General features: G+C 44.3%; 1 protein-coding gene across 1 annotated transcript; it reads right to left on the bottom strand.

Annotated features, from left to right (window-relative positions):
- Positions 1-241: 241 nt before the first annotated feature.
- Positions 242-19,676, bottom strand: DIPK2B (divergent protein kinase domain 2B). Its single transcript, XM_006137892.5, has 5 exons — positions 19,316-19,676; positions 13,684-13,948; positions 4,090-4,263; positions 2,231-2,519; positions 242-839 (listed from the first exon to the last, which is right to left on the bottom strand). The coding sequence occupies exons 1-5, from the start codon at positions 19,540-19,542 to the stop codon at positions 499-501; spliced, it is 1,296 nt and encodes a 431-aa protein (XP_006137954.2). The 5' UTR covers positions 19,543-19,676; the 3' UTR covers positions 242-498.
- Between the last annotated feature and the right edge of the window lie 1,076 nt (positions 19,677-20,752).

Here is a 20,752-nt window from a genome sequence, read left to right as displayed (position 1 = left end):
GGGTGTTAATGGCAGCAAACTGATCAGATAATTCAATTCGGATAAGGTAATTTTATGGCATTAATATATCCCCTCAAGGATAGTCTTAAGTGTATCCATCCATCTTATATTATTGTATAGTCTTTATCAGCAGAGTCTGGGTTCTCTGCAGTTATGCTACGCCACCTAAGCCACTGACCACAATGGCTTAATATTTAATTTTTCTTTATGGGTCCCATGGAAAAATCCTCTGAAGCCAAAATGAAGTAATATGTTTTATTAATAGCTTATCACAGTTCACCAACGAAATGTGATAACACTTTAGTACGATGTGAAGTTTGAAGTTAACACAGCAAAGCGGTAAGTTTGTCTGAGTCAGGCAGAACCCTGGGTGTGTTGTGCTGCCTCTTCCTTCTTCATGCTAGGAAGCCCAGGCTTCTATGAATTCCATCTCTTCCTGCCAGAGCTGAGCTGTGCGCACCCCACTCCAGTCTTTCCAGAAGAGCTTTCTCTCGATGGTTAATATTTGTCACTGTATTTACAGTCAGGGTAGCGGTAGGCAAAATGGGAATTGCAAGAGCGTAGAGGTTTCAAGAGCTCTACCAACTTTCCAGCAGCATCACTGACTTCCTGGTCGGCTCTAAAGCTGTCTGCACAGAGCCTTAGGAGCCTGTCTATTTTCTCCTGAGCAGGTTGGAGGAATTTTCCCTTGAGCAGTTTAGGCAGAAGCTCTTGACACACCATGACAAGGCTCTGCTTCTCTCTAACTGATTTACAGGAGAGAAATGCAGACTGGCAGTCCGAAGCCAAACAGCTAAATATATCTTGATACTCCTGTTGGCCATCAGTCAGGTGGAGACCTAATAAAGGCAATAAAAATAGTTAGAAAATTGCAAGTCTTTTATAATCATACATGTTTGTAATTTTGGTAAGAAAATGTCATTTAAAATAGTGTATACACTTGGTAATATAATAGCTTAGGCTAATTTAGCACCTTTCATCCCAAATCACTTTGTAAGCTGTATGTACAGAGTCATTTTTCACACTTCTGAAATGCATCTATGTACCTGAAAGGTTGAGATGAAAAGAACTGTGCTACCCAGCAGTGTTTTATATTGATTAAAATAGCAGAGAAACTAGAGTCCAACATAAATATAGAGCTGAAATGTGAAGTTCCTATAGAAACTCCCACAAGTAGTTAAGACCTCAATTTTCCATCACATCCAAAACCAGTAAGACTCAACAAGAGGCAAATCTGGTTGAAGCGGAACCAACAATGTAACAGCCCCCCACACCCCAAAAAACCCCCCAACCCTGCTGAATATTTAAAAGGGATGGAGATAAACTTGCTGGGTCCCTGGGCAAGCAGGGAGGGGCAGCAGGGGAGAATGGGGTCTAGCCTTCCCCAGTGCCACCTGGAGCTCTGGATGCTGCTGCCGCCATGGTAGCAGCTGGGCGTCCCAGGCCCTTTGAAATCACTGGGCCCCAGGGCATCTGCCCCCTCTCTTTCCCTCCCCCCAGTCTGTGGACCTGATATTTCACTAGAAGATTTTCACAAAATCCATATACATCTGTGAATACTTGAGAACTATTCAGATGATTGCATAAGCTGAATGAATTTTTTTCAGTTTGGGGGAAAAAAAGAGAAAAGTGACATACTCTAGCTCTGTTTCTCATGGCGCATTACTGTATAGTTTGTGTGGTGGAAAGCAGAGCTTGAACGGTGGACAAACTGACACAAAGGGGTTTTCCTTTGTTAATAATTCTAAAGTAAAGGAGATAAAATGGCCTGGAAGGATTTAAAGGATTTGGCCAAAAGTGAAATAAGCCTGTATAGTTTCTGTCTGCAAATTAATTTTTGACACACCAGTTTTTAAAGAAAATTGAGTTAGGAAGCTGTTGAAGATTAGCATTCAAATGTTGCCATGGTGTCTGTCACTAGTCACAGATATTACCAATGTAGTTCTACAAAGACTGTTCCAACACTTTTTAATCGTAGTGTTAGTCACAGCCCCATTTACTGTACCAGTGAAAGTTATGTAACGTTCAGAATATAGAGCGGAGCACGGCAGGAGCTGGTTATGGTTTTATTGGCAGTAAATGTCTCCTCTTGAACTTTTAATTATCCAATTTAGTGAGCAATTTTTGATGTTTTTAAATAAAACTCACATAGCGGGTGAAAGATTATTTTTTCTCCTGCCTTCCTAATTCCTCCCATGACAGGTGCTTATTCAGAGATCATACTGAGTACCTTCCTGCTTGTCAATGATTCCCAGTGTGCTGGCATCCCGGATGAACAGATGCCCATTGTTAAAAATGCCAAATGTGCCAGCATCAACATGGACAAAATAAAAGAAATAGTTCAAGTCATTGTTCCTCATGGAAGTGATGAGAGAGAGGAGCTGGAGAGCCAGATCAGCCGCCACCTCAGGAGGAGAGCTGTAGAACTCATTTAAAGGCCTGCTGCTGGCAGTGACAATCAGCCGGCCACATGACCCCAAATACTTTGGAAACGGCCATCCCTCTGCTTCGGGGAAAATCTGTGAGAGGAGAAGAGAAGGAAAATAATGGATATAGTCGCCAGAAATACTGAGGTGTGCTTGTGGTGACATGCGCGCGCACACAGAGTCTCCATGAGTAGGTATGCAGTAAAGCAAGCCTGTGTGAGTGAGTGTATGGTTTTGGGCGGGTGGCGGCCCATACGCAGGGAAGTGTGTGCGAAGGTTGCAAACGCACCCCTCCATGGTTGCCTCCCCCATGGGGCTGATTCTATCTGAGCTGGGCAAGTCTGGGATGGTGGGTGGCCACAGCTTCCCTCCCCTGTGCTTCGGCTGGCTGGGGGAAGGCTGGGGCTGATCCTCCCCCCAATCCCTCAGGGGTGAGTCCAGGGGCAATGCTAGGGCACCCCCTGCCTTCTCCCGCTGGCTCCGTCTGCAGCCCTTGGTGTGCTCCCCGACACCGATGTCTGGCAACCCACGGCTTATCCCCAAGTGGCAGATGCCCTCTCTGCCAGGTGCCATGCTCAGAGGCCAATCAGAGCTGACAGAGAAAGGCCCCCACTGCCAATGCCTGGTTGGCACTGAAGGGAAGGGTCCTGGCTTTCAGCAAGCTGTAGTCCTGCCCCCATCCTTCTGCGCTGCCCAACATGGGAAGGAAGTGGGGAGGGGGAAGAACTATCACTCCCAGCATGCCATGTGGCTCTCTTGTGGCACCTATGAGAAGCCAGCCCTGTGGGTGGGATGGGGGCAGAGTATGGACCAGGCCTGGACAAGCAGGGAGCCTCAGGCAGACTCCTTGTCTGCCTCCTCCCCCCACGCTAGTGAGAAAAATTGCTGCGGTCCTTTGCTTGAACAGCTGTGAGCCTTCATGTGCTGCTCCAGGCCCCAGCACTATCTGGCCAATGACTGCTACTTGTTGTCAACAGGCTGTTTGCAAAGCACCCTCCCCTCAGGCTCCTAGCTGTTCAAAAACCACATGGCCCCAGGGGGCAGGGCAGTCAGGGAGTCTGCTTGGGAAGGCTGCTGGCTGGGAGTCAAGCAGGAAAGTCTCCCAGGCCTCTGGCACCCCAACCCTTTGCGCCCCCCCCCCCCTTGGGAGGTGCCAGAATGATGGTCACTGGTGGTGATGAGGAAGATGATGGCTAATATTTCAGGTTACTGTAGGAGGAATGCTGTGAGTATATGGAAATATAGAGGTACATTCCCTATCTCTCTTGTTAAGTTGAGGTGTTTGTGACCATGCTAAATGTATTAATACAATGATATTTGTAAATATACAGGAGTTCCTATCATGTGAGTGTTTCAGATGTGTACATCAAGGTTGCCAAGTACAGAATAATTAAAATGCTGGGCCTGATCCTGAGACAAGACCCTGCCAACCCGCAAAGTGGAAACTGAAAATTCGTAAGTTATTGATATAATTAATACACAATCTAAAGATCAGGCAACGGCCTCAGTGAAGTCAAGGAACAGGAACTCTCCTCAAAGCTTAGCATGACAGTGAAAAAATCTATGCCGTGTCCAGAGCAACTGGAGACCACCAGATTCACTATCTGCAGAAGGGCTTGTGCTTGGTTTTGGGGAAATTTCAGCGTAGGGAGTGGCACCGTACCTGTAACAGGATGGGAAATGCATTCACTGACAGGGTGTAGAGGAGGCGCAGTTTGTCCCGGTCTGAGAGATGATCCATGTAGATGCTGCCAGCATCTGGCACCTCAGCATAGCGGCGCACTATTCTGTCTAAGAGCCGCTGGGAGGGACAGCGCAGCATCGGACTAGGTAGCCCCTGGTAGGAAAGAACAAAGGCAGTTGGCAGCTATAAGAGCTTTTGTTAAGCTGAAATACTATGACCCGCTCTACTATGCACTGATTAGGAGTATTGAGTCCTGGTCTGGGCACTGCATTTCAAGACAGATGTGGAGAAATTGGAGAGGGTCCAAAGAAGAGCAACAAAAATTGTTCTCCTTGGCCTCTGAGGATAGGAGAAGAAGCAATGGGCTTAAACTGCAGCAAGGGAGGTTTAGGTTGGACATTAGGAAAAAGTTCCCAACTGTCAGGGTGGTTAAACACTGGAATAAATTGCCTAGGCAGGTTGTGGAATCTCTAAGAGCAGGTTAGACACCTGTCGGTGCTGAGTTAGATGGTGGTTGGTCCTGCTATGAGGGCAGGGGACTGAACTCAACTTCTTGAGTTCCCTTCCAGTTGTATGATTCTGTGATCTACTCCCTGTGCTATTTGAGAACCCTGCCGGCAGGTCTGTCCTGTGTACCCCTTGCAGCTACCTATATGAAGCATTCCTCTGAATGACTGTTAGCAACATGGGGCAGTGTAGGGATATGCTACAGTAGACTCTAAACACTGAACTACCTTGACTCCAATCCCATATTTCAGACTTCACCTAAAACACATAGTCACACAGGTATCTCAAAACAGCAGGCACACTGTTTCCGAAACATACAATCCAGTCTCTAGGTCTCACTCTTATCTGCCTCAGTGTCAGTATATTGAACTAATTTTGCTTCTATAGCCTGTGCCTCTCTTTGCAACCCTCTGTAGCACGTGTTGTTCATTCACTTGAGTTCTCTGTCTTTCTGGAGACATCCCCCTTAAGTGACTCACTTCCTCCTTCTAAAGAGCATCTTCCAAGCACATCCCTCTTCACTAGGGATGTTAAATAAAATTTAAAAACTAATCTATGCATATTGTACATAGATGCCTGTGTAGGATGCATTTTCTTTCTGGTAAAGTTTATGGTAAATAATTTACCTACAGGTTTAATGTTTTGCTTATACTTCCCTGCAGATAGCAGCAGCAAATGATTCTCAGGTTTATAGATTCATTACCATGGTATGTTGCATTTTCTGTAGTTTGAATATCTGAGCTATAAAAGCTCATAAAAGATCTGCAGCTGGCACAAATGGCTGTTTATTTACACTGGACTTAGATTAGCTTATTTTTTAGAATAAGTGCATTTTACTTTATCAGTTATAGAGAAATGGCTTGGAGAATTAACTCTGACAGTGTCTAAATAGTACACATCCTCTTACATTTTTCTCTTCCAGAACAACATTAGCAAGAAGTGTGTTTTTTGTTTTGTTTTTTTGTCTAGCACAAAACTAAGCAGAAAAATGGCAATTCTGTCTTACAGTTCTGACGTGTTGTCACTTTTCCTTTGGGGGAGGAGTGAAGGGGAAAAATAAGGCAAGCAAAATTGTGTTAAATGGTTGATAAGTGGTGCTGAAATTCTCTTCCAGCTGAGATTGTATGCAAATATTTGCTGACAAAGATAGAAAGCCTTGCTGCTTACAGGAATCTTTTAATGCAATCGTTGAGACATAAGAGCAGACATACTGGGTCAGATCAAAGGTTAATTTAGCCCAGTATCCTGTGTTTTGACAGTGGCCAATACTAGGTACCCAGAGGGAATTAACAGGTAATTATCAAGTCAGCCATCCCCTGTCGCTCATTGCCGGCTTCTGACAAACAGAGGCTAGGGACACCATTTCTACCCATCCTGGCTAATAGCCATTGATGGTCCTAACCTCCAGGGATTTATCTAGCTCTTTTTTTGAACCCTGTTGAAGTTCTGACCTTCATCACATCTTCTGGCAAGGAGTTCCACAGGTTGACTATGTGTTGTGTGAAGAAATACTTTTGTTTGTTTTAAACCTGATGCCTGTTGACTTCATTTGATGACTCCTAGTTCTTGTGTTATGGGAGAGAGTAAATAACTTTTCATTATTTACTTTCTCTGAACCTCTATAGACATCTATCATATCTCCCCCTCGTCTTCTCTTTTCTAAGCTGAAAAGTCCCATCTTTTTAATCTCTCCTCATATGGCAGCTGTTCCAAATTTTTGTTGCCTTTTTCTGAATATTTTCCAATTCCAAGGTATCTCTTTTTGAGCTGGGACGACCACATCTGCACGCAGTATTCAAGATGCAGACTTATGATGGATTTATATAGAGGAAATATGATACAGGGTGTCCCTGCTATGTCACCCTGGTATGCATCGGTTCCACACTAGTCATTGACCCTTGTAGAAGCTGATGCATTGTAAGTCCTCCCATTCCCCATCCTTCAGTTGTGCAAATCTCCCCCCCCCCCTTCAATTTGTGCAAATGGAAGTCAGCTGTAGGAAAAAAAAATTCCCCGCTGTAAGTCGTTTCACTAGAAGTCCAAGTTATTTGGAACTTATCTTGGACTTATAGTGAGGATGGCCTGTACTTTCTATCTTATTATGTAACCCTTTCTGTTTGCCATAACTATGTACTGAAGGACCTGAAAAGATGCCATCAAAAAGTGTAATTTCCTACTTCATAGCTGATCCTATTCTGTGAGCATAGTGAGGTGATGAAAGGCTGATCACTTCCCATGGAATTATTTTTGGGATTTCCTAATTAAAACTATGACTGACACTTTATCCAGTACAAAGATCAGAATGCTAGAGCTACTTCATTTACTGTTTAGCATGGAGCAGATAAGTGAATTTGAAATAAGTCCATGTGAACGTGCAGGAGTATAGTGCATGTTTGTCAACAATTTGGGAGCCAGAACACATCTAGTTGAGTTAAATGACCTTCAGTTTGTGCTCATTCATACATTCTGACTTTGAGGCTAGTGCTATTTATGGCATGGAAACAGAATGAACAAGAGTAAGGCTGGAAGCTGAATAGGTGAAATCCCTTCTCACATTTATATCATGAATGAATACAATTTCTTAATGTTTTAATTACTTAACACACACTGTGGTCCAGCAAAGCACTGTTCATCTAACAACTAGGCGCTATTCGCTTCGCTAGGTGTACTCACATGCTTAGAAGTAAGCATGCCTTAAGTACTTCACTGGAGTGGGGTCAACATTTTTAGGGGGAAAGAATCATTCCATCTCTGCTGCTGGAGAGAGAGCCAATTTAACTCTGAAGTTGTAAAATTGTGAAGCAAAATCCGCTGATTGGACACACACGTGAAGATCATGTGATTGAAAGCACTAGCAATAACTGGTTTGTCTGCAGAATGGCTTAACTCCCTTGCAATGTCTTCTCACTCTGGAACCTGAGACTGAATGAATGAACCACCTCCCTGAACGACATCAGTAGCACCAACGTAAGCACACATGTGCATAGCAGTATGTCAGCAGCAAAGCTTCCTCTGCCAATGTAGCTTCTGCTGCTCATGGAGATGGTTTTGTTATGCGGATGGGAGAGCTCTCTCCTGTTAGCATAGAGCATCAACACAAGATGTGCTGTAGTGGCCCAGCTGTATCGGTACAGCTGTGCTGCTGCGAGCTCTGTATATATAGACATGGACTCGACAACAAGTTTGGTTTTAAGTCACAATGCTTCTCACTAAGTTTGATTTTAAAAAATGTCACGTGTATGTGTCTAAGCATGGACAGACACCAGGATGCCAGCTTTCACTCGAATGGCATTTTTTTCCCGTCCATGACGTACAGTGTATTACAAATTGGGGGTGGGGGAAAGTTGCTCTTATTGGTGCAGACAAACTCAGAGCTCACTCTGCCGTGGAAGAGTCCAAATTTTTGTCTTTATAGTACAACAATCACACAGTGCCTACAAAATAGTCAAGGAAGAGAGAAACTCAATCCAAAATCACTGCCATCTGCAGTTCACACTAAGAATTGACTGCTACATATACTACTTAAATTAATACAGTAAAGCCAGGTCTATGCTGGCTGAAACAATCAATGTAAGATATGCAATTCCAACTACAACAATTGCAGAGCTGGAGTTGACATACCTTACACAGATTTTCTGAGGCAGCCCCTCAGAGGGAGGTTGATGGGAGAAATGTTCCAGTTGACTTCCCTTTCACCTCTCAAAGGTGGGGAGGAATGCAATTGACAGGGGTGTCTTCAGCATTCAATTTAGTGGGTCTTTACTAGACCTACTAAATCAAACACTGGAAGATAGACCACCATTGCATTGATCTCCATGGCAGTGAAGACAAGCCATTAGAAATGGGGGAAAAATTGAATCTGAATTTTAAGCCACCTAGTGGTTTCAGATATTTGAATCTGAGACATTGGTTCAGCCCCTTACAAGTATAAATCTATGACAAAAATCAGGATCTTGTTCTAGCTTCAGATTCCATCATTACCCTTTTCTACTTCAAAATTCAGGTATGTTTAAACTTGGAGGCTTGATTCAGACTCATCACTGGCAACAAGGAAATAAGTCAAAAGATGATGGATCTGGGAGATGACTGTGATGACTGTGAGACCCAGTGGTGGTATTTATGTGTTGGACTATGAGGCTGATTAACAGCTTCAAATTATTATTTAGGTGTGTAAAATGGGCAAGTTCATAAAATTACAGTTTCTTGTTGTGCCTTGATAATGTTCACATCCAACCTTTGTGCCTCCAACCTTTTATTTGCTGTTCTTCGTTGTTAGGGTTAGAAGTGTGCCCCCCAGGAGATTTATGCTGAAACTAGCCTCAAACAGAAAAAAACAAGCAGCACGAGGTGACCTCTGACACTTACAATGATGAGCTTTGGAGCTTGAAATGCATACAAAGCAGCATGCCACTAGTACTCCTGTACAGGCTAATACGTGCAATCCAGTTCTACACACACAGAGAGAGTTAAATCAAGGTTGTCTCTGAGGCAGGCATGATTTCAGTACCGAAGCATTTGTAGCTTGCAATAAAGACTTTCACTGTGGCAGATGAAATAATCATTGTGGCAGGCAGCCCAATTGATAGTTGGGTCAGGCAGGGCAGTCAGTGAAAAGTGAAAAACATTATTTCACGGTCTGTCGTTTTGATTCAAGTATGTTAAGGTTTGTCATACTTTTCTGTTCTGTAAAAGAAAATTACTTGAGCCCAGTAGTTTCTGTCAGATCTTTTCTATATCCAAAGCTATGGGGAGGATGGTGCAGCCACCAGGTTAGTAACCATAGTTTTATGGGAAATACTGCTACCGTGATGACATCAATAGAGCCCTGAGTGTTACCAAAAATGCCAATCACTGAACAGTTCTTGTGTGAAGTGTTTGCAGGTGTTTATCATATCATGAAACGAAGCATTCGCACTGACATGTATTTGCACTGCAAATACCATACCACTGAAATTACACCTCAGAGGGAGACACCCCTATGGAGCTCTTGCTGTTTAAATTTCAGGAAGGGAATCTGAGAACTCTCCTGCCTCCTGAAGCTGAACAGGGCCATAGAAATGCACAGAAATTTCCTGAGACTCATTTTCCGGTGGGACTAAACCAGAAAACCTGGCTCGAAATGTTAAGCACCTCACATTTCAGGGGTGTTTGGTTCCAAGTTTTTGGAAGAATTTCTCCATTTTCACACACACAGATTTCCTGACTTCAGTAAACAGACATTTTAAGGATTTCTGTTTGTTTGACCGTTGATTTAAAAAAAATTCTGTTGCCATCTCAAGACACTGCCCGATTTTATACACAACCTCCATGAAGCTTGCTCACCAGATGGGTTTCACCACTGTGCCCTGCTATATTATTGGCTTTCCCACCTCAGCACCTGTAACACACTCCACACTGCCATCTTGTGGGGAGAAAATGCCCTAATGCACATGGGAAACAATTCCCTGCAGGACTTAACAAGGGACACTTGGTATAATGCAGCTGATAAGAAAACGTGAATTTTAGATAAGGAATCTTTTTTGAACGCCTCTTGTAACCCCCAGTACCCTTTCCTTCGCTTTGATATGACTATTAGATGAAGCACAGTCTGCCTTCTGAACAGTGTGCAGCCTTTTCCCAGAGAGATGTTCTGTTCTATGCCAGGTTTAGTTTGTCTTTCAGCTCAACTGTGCTCATTTTTCTAGCTGACAGCTCTGAGAGCCACACTGGGCTCTTCCACCGTGTTGCAGTAATAATGGTTCCGCTGGCCCAATTAGCCCCTCAGTGACACTTGGGTCACTCGAGTGCGGTCTGTGGCTTGCACAGGTGCCTCGGTCGCAGTTTAGTTAGTGATCCTGTTACTGATGATGCCTATGGATCTGCAGCTCCCTCAGTCTCAGCAGCTCTGCCAGCTAGCAGGAGTGACAAGCAGGAGAAAACGCCTTACTGCGAGGAGTCCGGAGTCAGCACAGCTAAGTAAACGTGCCCAGGGAGCAGACCTGTTGGATTACAGGGTGATGCTTCTATAAAGTTCCTTTTCAAAGCAGATCCCCCACTTTAGAGGGTGACCCTTTCGAGCACAAAACACTCAGCTGAAAGATCCTCCAATCCCAGCCACCGACCTGCTCCTTTCACGTGTTTGCTAGTCACTCCCTAGCCCTTTGTCGTGAGGGGTGCCTGTCCCTTAACAGCCATCCTCAGCAAAAGGTGGCACCCTGCCTTGTGGCTGAAATGGGAACAGATCCTTCCTCTCTCTCTGCAGCAGGTGCTCAGAGCTCAGTGCCTCTCCAGAGCTGGCTTGTTTGAAACCTGCTCCTGCTTATTTTGCTGCCTGGTTATCAGCTTGCACCATATGCTGTTTATCTCTTTAGCCTACTCCTCCCTCTCCCTAGTGGCAATAACCCCTGCGGCTCCCCTCAAGCTGGAACTGTGACTGACACACCTGTCTCGCCTTGCTTACCCTGTGACATTTAAGGATTCTACTGAAAAGGCCAACCAACTTCCTGTTGCATGACGCACGTTGCAATAGATGGCCTAGAGATTAAGAAATAGGAATCCTACTTCGGTGCCTCCGGCTCCTTCCAGGCCTCTGGAGTGAGGCCTGCAGTGCCCTGGGGTTAGGGTGCGTGCGGTCTGCCTGTGAGGTATGCCCCCTCAATCGGGTGCTTCCATCTCCTGCACCCACAGCGCCACACATTGGGCTCAGCTGAGAAGGCATGTTCCCCTGCCCTTTGGGAGGGAGTTAGTCAATGGTGCTTACAGACAGAGACAGGATCCAAGTAAAAAAATTAATGGTGCTGTCCTTGCTAAGGGCGGCTGTGTGCTACAAATCTCCTCTCAAGCAGTAGGGGGAGGGCTGGCCTTTCAGAAGAAACAACTGAAATGTGCACAATTTTTTTTTAAAGCCCAGTCAAGGGGGCAAAGGGGAACAGATGAATTTATTTTGGTTCTGGCCATCCAACACTCCGGTCATCTGAAGAAGTGGCCCGTGCCCACGAAAGCTCATGATGGCATGTTTTGTTAGTCTTTAAAGTGCTACCAGACTATTTGGTGTTTTTTCAGTTTTTCCTGTTACAGACTAACTCGGCTCCCTTTCTGAAGACATTGTGACAGGGTTTGGGGTAGGCAACTTAAAGCCCCATCTCCTTGAGTCAGGTGAGTACATGAGCATCTCGACTTTCACTGGAGAAAGCCAAGTGTCTAGCCCTCTTGGTTTCACACAAAAGCTTAAAAATGTGCCCCTTAAGGATCAAACATTGGGGGTGTGTATGTGTTAAAATCTATTATTAATATTTTATTTGTTGTTTTTAATTTCAGGCTGTTGGGGCTCTTGATTCATGAGGTTTGAATGTAAGAGATTTGTATCTTGGAGTGTTCAACAAGCAGACAGCTCAAACAGGAGCTCAGAGTCAACCTATTTCTGGCCCACAGAAAAATCAGTTGGAGGGGCCGCACACAAGTGAGGGGGGGAAAAACAGCCAAAAACCAACCCTCACTGTCATGGCCCCCAACAGAGGAGAAAGGCACGCCTCTCAGTCCCCTTGGCCACCAGAGCCTAGTGGGGCCTAGGCTAGTAGATTGCGTGTGCTCCAGCCACACAGTGAGGTGGGGGAGGGGGCGGGAGTGCCAGTGCAGGCTCGCTAATGCTGGGGAGGAGCCCTGAGCCTCAGGGACTGAATCCAGGCAAGCCGAGGGCAGGCCTGAGGTTCCGCACCCCTTGCTCTAAGGAGTCAGATCTGAACCCTGAATGAAAGATTCAGATTTTGAGCTCTTGCAATTAGGTAGGTATAACAGTGACTGACCCAGGTTGTCAGCAGGCAGGATTGAAACTGGGACCTTTGGAGCTAAAGGTATGAGCCTCACTGCATCAGCTAAAAGCCAACTGGCCCTTAGCTAAGGCTGTAGCACAAATTCATCTCTCTGTCTCTCTCTTGATGCCTCAGGGCTTCATATGTTTGGACTTAGACTTTAGTTTGCTCCACTACGGGCCAAGTCACAGCCTGGAGAATCGAGACTCATAAAATTAGCACCTTTCTTAAAAGTTTACTGCACATCGGTGTTCCCTGTTCACTTTTTATAGTCTGTGGTGTCCCAACTCTCCAGAGAAGGATTGGAACTTAACTTCATTTACAAGTTTAATTCTTATGCAAATGATATGAACAAGGCATCAGCTGGGCTTGCACACTACTTTCCACATCCTATGACTTAACCTACCAACCAAACAATGGAGGTGCTAATGGTTCTTATCAGCCTCTTGTCACTATTTAGTCTTTAAGATGCTACTAGACTGTTTGTTGTTGTTTTAAGTTTTTCCTGTTACAGACTAACTGGTCTACCCCTCTGAAACTTATCTACTCACCGTTTTTCTTTTTCCTTCCTCCCCCTCCTTTTTCCCCCTCATTTTTTTCCTCCTCCCCGCCCCCCCTCCTTCTCTTATTTATTCTTGGATTTGGACTTCTAACATTCTGTCATCTGAAGAAGTGGGCTGTGCCCACAAAAGCTCATGATACCATCTACATATTTTGTTAGTCTTTAAGGTGGTATTAGTCTATTGTTGTTTAAGTTTTTCCTAGTTTTAAAGCCATTGTTGGTTTATTCTACTTCTCTTCCCTGATGCTTAACCTTGTTCTCTCTAGCCAGTCTCAGCCAGCACTTCCTGGAAATTATTTCCCATGGGAGGCCGCCGAAGGGGTTGACAGACCAGTGGTGATCAAGCATGATAGTAGAAAGGAGCTTTGTAAAGAGCAGCCAGGTCTAATCTGGGTAATTACAAAGCAAAGTTAAAATAGATGGGTTTGGATACTAACCTCTGATTCATTTTTATGTGGGAATCATCCCCATGGGATTGAAGAGCTAAACGCTCTTCTTCCTTTACTTTTGTCCCCAGCACAGTGCTCTGAAAGCTTCAAAACCCTATTTTTTTGGAAGCTTAGAACTTGCCAGCTTCAGTCAGTCACAGTCCTTGGTTCTTTATGAAGCTTGAAAAACAAACGAAGCAATCAGAGATTTCCCCCAGACTCTGTAGTAGGAAGTAACTGCAGTAGCTGCCAAACTGGTGTGCTCATGAGCAAGAGCCTGCATACTCACCTGCACAAGGTCCGGAGTGAGGCGCTTTGCTTTCAACCATTTTTGGAATCTCTCTGTCTGTCGCAAGACGTGCTCGATGCTGCAGCTTTTTGTCTTGGAAAGGGAAGCACAGATTCTCTCGTCAGCTTGGTCATGCTGGTATTTGGTGGTTAACCTGGAGATCTCAACCAGCCGCCAGCTTTTGGCATCATCGGTGTAGTTCCCGGAGTAACTGGGAAGGTTGTCAGGAGGCAGTTTTAAATGAGAAGAGAGCCAGTTGTCAAACCTGCCAAAGCAAACCAAGTTCCCAGTGGGGAGACTGTTAATAAGCTACATGATGTTGGAAAATTAAAGTGCAATTTCCAGTTTTCTTACTTTCTAATGGCTAGAAAGAGGATTTGGTGACTTCTAAAATGTTTTAAATCACTGAGAGGAATGGTGAAAAGGTTAAGGAGGGCTCACCTTTGTTTGAGGTGTTCTCCTCTCTCCACACTCCCCAGACCTGTGGGAAAACCTTAAATAAATGTGTAGGTGTGTGGTGTTCTGTTTAACAATTAAAAACTCAGCCCAATAGCCTTGTAATTACAAGCAGCCCCATGCTAACACAATGTGCACCTTCAGTAGAGGAAAGATACTTTTGGTAACTAAGCAGATTCTCATTTCATGCTCACAGTTGCTCGTTACAAAGAGTAGAGGGAAATGAGAGTTGTTACAGTGGTAGGAATTGGAGAGTAGCTCTTTACAAAGTTTTGGAGCACTCTCGTAGCCACCCTGTCCTCTAATGCAGAAGCCACCAGAACCTTGCCAGAGTAACCATGGACATATGTAGCTAGGCCTGATATGGAGTAGGTAGTAAACACTGTGGTTCGAAACCTCCTTATGGTTTCCTCATTTCATAATACTGTGCAGAGAACGTAGATGCTACGGTTATAAACAATTAAAAAGCTTAAAGTGCCACAGTGTATGGTGCTTCAGTAGGAAACCAAAGCAGAACTCCAGAGTCTCATGGTATCTGTGGAAGAACATATAGGTCTGTAAGTCTCTGTCACTCTGGCCCAAACCTGAAGAACTGTATGAGCTCAAAAGCTTGTGTCTCTCACCAACAGAAGTTGGCCCAGTAACAAATATTACCTCCCACCCCTTATGTCTCTTGTATCCATGCAATTATTTTGATTGAAAGTCACCTTTTCTTCACTTGGTGCAAGATATCTTTGGGTTGCAGTAAAGCTGTTGAGAGTCATTTCTCTAGACAATGAAACAAAACTAAACTCCAAAAGTAGTATTTTAGCGTAACATTTAATTTTGTAAAGCACCTTCTATACTCAAGGTATCTCAAAGATTTTTACAAAGCAGCTAAATACTGTCAGTGGGGTGAGTGCAAAGGGCACTGCGGCAACTCTGGGAAATTGGATCATCCCTGTCACAAGGCACTTCTATCATCCCCTCTGTTAAAACTGCACAACAGGAACATTAATGTGCAAAGCAAGGGCAGCATGGACCTTCTTAAATATCTCATTTGGAGGATTTGGTGTATCAGCCCCTTGTCTACCATGTGCTTGGGGCCAAACTTTCAAAGATGTATACACCAGTGCCGTGGGTGCATGTGTAAGTCATCTATTGCAAACAACCAGTTAGCCCCATGACTAGCTGTGTGTGTGTGTACACAAATATCTGATTTACATGTCCAGTTGTTACGTGCATTACTAAACTCCACTTATCTTTGATGTCAGCCTTGGATATGAACCCAAATCTTAGTTTAGGTCATCAACACATGATCATGTGTCCAGGAGCCAGGAGTGTTGCCAGTTAAATGCTTTTTTGTGGACTTTCTGCATGGTCATTTCATCACCAGTGCCTCTCAGTTGTCTCCTCATTACAATTCCTAGTGGAGTACAGGTTGGACCTCCCTTGTTCAGCTCCCTCAGGGCCTGACTAGTCCCAGAGAAGGGAGTTTTCTGGACTAGGGAAGATTGAAGTGGGGGTGCTAGCCTCTCCACTGGGCTCCTCTCCCCAGCTGTCTGGCACCACTGCTCTCCGCTCCCTGGCTGCAGCAGCCCTGTGGGCTTTGCGGCCCTGCAAACTCTGGAGGCCCTGGCAGCCCCATGAGCTCTGGCGGTGGCCCCACCAGCCCTGCGAGCTCCAGCAGTGGCCCCATGGGTCTTTCATGACCCTGTCTACCCTGCCAGTGCTTGTGGTCCCACCAGCTGTGGGCCCTATAGCCCCTCCTCTTTCTTGAGCCAGCCAGGAGCCCCATGGGCTCTGCTGTCCTGCTGGCTGGCTCTGCTCCCAGCTGCCAGCAACCTCTGTGCCGGGGCTATCGAGTCCCACGATATCCATGACCCTTCTGGACCATGGATGTTGCCAGACCAGAGAGCCCTGAACCACAGAGGTTCAGCCTGTAGTCATTGTCAGTGCTGGTGGCAGAATGGATATGTTCCAATTCCATTCCAGGTGTTGCTGCTATTGTGATACCACATGATCGGCCATGCTGCGTTCGGTGGCGATTTTGTAAAGTGAACAAGTACCCACTGAGGACTGAACTGCGATTAATTCTCCACCCAGAAGACAAGTGCATTAAAAAGCACTAATTGTTTCTGTCCCTTTTGTCTTTCCCTCTAAACCTCTGAGATGATGTAAGTAACAGCTGTGTAAAGTGGAGGGAACAAAATCTGCTGCAGATGCCATGGTGAGGATCTCTAGATGGAGAGGAGGACTATGGTCAAAATCAGAGTTTCTGTTCCAGGGAAAAGTCTGATATTCTGACCCTTCTGTTCATCCCAAAGTGGAAAGAAAAGTCAAAATTCCCACGCACAACATTCTGAAACTGTGGGTGGGAAATACAGGAATGCTATTGTTGAAGTCAGCCCATGAAGTATGTCTGACCACATGACATCACTTTTAATCTAGAAAGGTTGAAGCACTTCACTTTTATTCTTCTTCTGTGGGCTGGTTGAGTGGGTTCTGATGGAAACACTTGCATTGAAAAATTCCATCAAGCTCCATTTTACAGCATGTTCCCTGCTCAGGGGAGCTGTTTTTCTGCCCTCAGCCCATGGGTGACCCAAACAAATAGACAACCAGGAGACGGTTGGGCTGTGCTAAGTGGCTGGCTTCCTCCCCTCCCTATACGAGGAAAACTTCCTGAAAAATTGATGTTGCTGGGAGAGAATTAACACATGCTGTGCCCTGGGAGTCCCCTTCACAGCAATACAGGGCACAGCTGGAGTCTGGTAGTCACTGACAGCATGGCTACTGGTCCAGCTGTGCTCTCATGGCTAAGATGGGGTGCCACATGAGAGTGCATAGATGAACACTTTCATGGAGATGGGCAGGAGTTGGAGTACTGGGTGCCTCACCTCCCCATTTCTTTGGGGGCAGGGAGGTGGGGGAAAATATGCTGGGCATGCAGAGCATCAGCGTAGTCATGGAGATTTTCCACTAACTTGTTCCCCTCCACACAATATTGCACAGGAGGGGAGCATATGGGCTGTGTAATTAGATTTTGAAGATTTTTCTTCTATCAGCCCCCTCAGCCCTACCCACACACACATTTCATATGTAATAATTTAGGGGCACAGCTGAGTATTTTGCAAGTAACATGCTTGAATAATGTGGCTTGAACTCTAACCTTTCGCTAGCCTTATGTCAAATGTGTGGCACCAATAAAAAACTTCCTAATTATAATCATCCTTGGGAGCATAGGAAAGCATTTCCTAATTGCATCTCACCATAAATGATTGTTAACAATTTGAAGCTAAAATAGGATTGGCAAAAAACTCCACTGAGGGTTGGGTGAAATAGATTAAATGACATTAACAAAATAAAATAAGTTTGAAAGCAACATCAGAATTTGTTTTTACTTTGTCAGGAAAACAGGACAGAGAAATAATAAGGGAATTAATTAGATTGCCTCTGCTCTAGGATCCTACTTCAAATGTATATTTGAATGTAATCCATTCCTGGCTGGTGATTTCTAAAGCTGAGAGAAGAATTTGTTCCATAAAGAATTTCGCCAGAACATTAGCCTTTTTCTCCAGTAAATTTCCCTCTTTTTGTGTGTTTCAAACAGTCATCCTCGCTCCCTACTCCCCATAAGGTAAAGTTTTATTTCTCTAGAAACTTACACAGGAGCTCATTGGAGTTGAGAACACAGGACTAGAAGGGACCTTCTGGGCCATTGAGTCCAGTCCCTTTCTGTGTCAGGTTTGTAATCCTGGCCATCAAATTCTATTTTAGAACTACTTCCTTTGGGTGTTGTGGATGCTGACGAAGCAAAGTACCACTCTCCTCTGGAATGAGTCCATGAGAGGTGAATAATTCAGATCTGGGCATGGCTAGCCAGATTGGAGGCTTTTAGCCTTGCCTGCTCTCTGAGTGTATTGACCCTGTATCCTAGAACCAAGGGTTAGAAGTGAGAGGAAAGGTCACTAGTCTAACCTCCTGCAGGATTGCAGGGTTTGTAGTATCTGAGCCATCCAAGGCAGATGACAATCCAGCCTCCTTCTGAAAACCCCCAGTGAAAAAGCTTCCACAACCTCACGAGCCAGAAGGATTAGGATTGTAAGCTCCTTAGGGTAGGGACCATATTTTTGTTGTGCTTGAACAGCACCTTTCACAGTGGGGCCTTTCGCCATTACCATGGGACAAATAATAATCATTGATGATCCTATAGTATTAGTATTGTTAAACCCGTCTGAAAAAAGTCCTTATGGTATTACTGTAGTACATTTTATATGATAACTTAAAGATAAAAACTGCATTTTGTCTAGTGTTACTTCACTTATATTACTGCATTAAAACTATAATTTTGATGCAATGATTTCCTCCACACCTGAGGCTCTTGGATCTATAAAAGAGTGAGTTCTTAATAAATCATAATAAAAACAATAAACCTTTCCCCTGTAAATCTCCCTATTTTCTGTTCCTCTTCAATAGTTACATTTTCCCTAGTGTCATATGGTGTGTTCTGCTTTTGAGCCTGAAAATTGCAAAAGCAAACTGATAACTGCTTGGGTGCACGTTTAATTCATCTGGAAGTATGTGCAATATTTGCAGTTGTCCTCGAGTTCTTAATGAAACCCCCAGATGCAAATGGCCCTTTGGATCTGATGTGCAAAGTACCTGTTTGTGTTTGTGCTTGCAGATTTATATCTTGATTGAACTTAAATAATGAGTGCATGAAATTCTATATATTTCATGTGATACATATGGTGCTAACATATCAAAACAGTAGCTCTTATTGTTTATGCCCTGTCTTCAGTGACAGAATACAGCCTATCAGTAGCTTAAATTCATGCAGGCAAATTCTCTTTGATCAGTTGTTTAACAGAAAATAATTCCATAAATATTTAAATAAACCATTTCTCCCCCCACTACTTTCTTGAATTGGTTCAAAGACAACTTATCTGAAAGTTAAAGTTTAGAAATTTAACTGAATTTACTTTAAAAATCATATTCAGGGCTCAAATCTGTTGGTGATTGTGTCATCTTCAAAATACTAATATCCGTTATTTCCAATAACATGACACTGTCATTGAAACCTGGGGATAAGTTACATTTTGACTTAACATTTCCAAATACTGTATTGAAAAATAAGTCACTTTTCATGTTACTATGCAGAATGTTTCCAAAAGTATTGTGATGAGTTTCTGACCTTATTTCTTCTTTAAAGAATTTCTTGCAAATCGATGTCCCGATGCAGGCATTACATTTATCGAGTCCCAGGAAACTGCGGCCAAAATTGTAGCTAGGTTTGACACGGGGCACAGAAGAAGGAAAAACGGTTGCTTCTATGAAAGGACTCCAACTTAGGGTAAAAAACTGAAGCAGTATCAATAAAACTGGAACATTAGAGTAAAAAGAATACATCCAGCACCCCATTTACAGTACCAGCTATCCTACCCTGTTCTCTTTGTGTTTTAGATAATCTCAGTTTGCAATTGAGAGTCCCAAAACGCAGAGAAGGTCTTTGTCCACAAGAGCCAAGAACGCCCCATCCTGCCAGCTGGTTGGTGGTTCTGTAAGTTTGTGTCCTGAGCAGGAAGGAATATGATGTATGTGGGGAGGGGGGAGGATGAGGAAATGCATGGAGGATGCAGATAACTTCAGTTGCCATAGTTCTCTTTCCTCCACTTGATGCAGCTGTTTTAGGCCCTGTCGACCCACGCATCTGCACACTCAGAAAATAAGAAGTTCTCGTCTGTACATTCAGCAGACAAAGGTTGCCGTATGTAGAGGACACTTGCATCCAAACTATCTCAGCAAGGACAACAATGCACAGAGGCATGAATTTTAACTTTAGCTTAACCTTTAATCCATTTGAACATCTTTAATCTGGTAACCCTGGGAAACAGGATATGTTGAATTAAAGATTTTGCTGGGCCAAGGAGAGCACTGTGGGGGCTGGGCAGGAGGGAGTAGATGTGGGGTGCATATGTGCTGCCACACCCTCCCTGCTGCTCCCAGGCACTGCCTTCCCTCCCCGCACTATGGGAGCGGTTGGGAAAAGCCTCAGAGGAAGCAGCTCTGTGCACTGTTGTTCCCCCAGCTGGGTGGAGTGGCAGTGGCAGCGCACAAAGCTACTTCCTCCTCCATACCACAGGTGTTCCTGGATTAGGGATACACTGAATATGAATAGTTTAAGTGTATTATGGTTTTGGGGTTTTTTTTTGCTATGCATGGAGAAGGCACACACACATCAAAGGCCTTTGCCGTGCTCTAGAATTTCATACAAATCTACTCTGTTCACCTTCTAGCAGCGGAACTTGGATGGTTGCTGAACAGAAGAATTTCTCTTTCATTGTTCTGCAGCCATTTTGCAGTGTAAAAGATGATCAAGTTGCTGATTTTCAGAATGTCCTAGAAATGAATTTTTGTATTAAGCAGGGATAGGTGCTTTTGAACAGGTGACCCATTTTTTGAAATGGCCCACATCCTCAAAGGTAGTTAAGCACCTAACTCCTACTGATTTTGAAAATGGATCTAATTGCCTACAGGTATGTCTATACAGCAGAGTTTTTTTCGGAGCAGTTTCTGTCCACAGGGAGCTCAGAACCCCACAGAAAGGAACTACTTCTGGCCTCTCTCTCAG

Source organism: Pelodiscus sinensis, chromosome 1 (assembly GCF_052426305.1).
Source record: "Pelodiscus sinensis isolate ZL-2025 chromosome 1, ASM5242630v1, whole genome shotgun sequence".
Classification (NCBI taxonomy): Eukaryota; Metazoa; Chordata; order Testudines; family Trionychidae; genus Pelodiscus; species Pelodiscus sinensis.
This window is presented reverse-complemented; position numbering and strand designations above follow the sequence as displayed.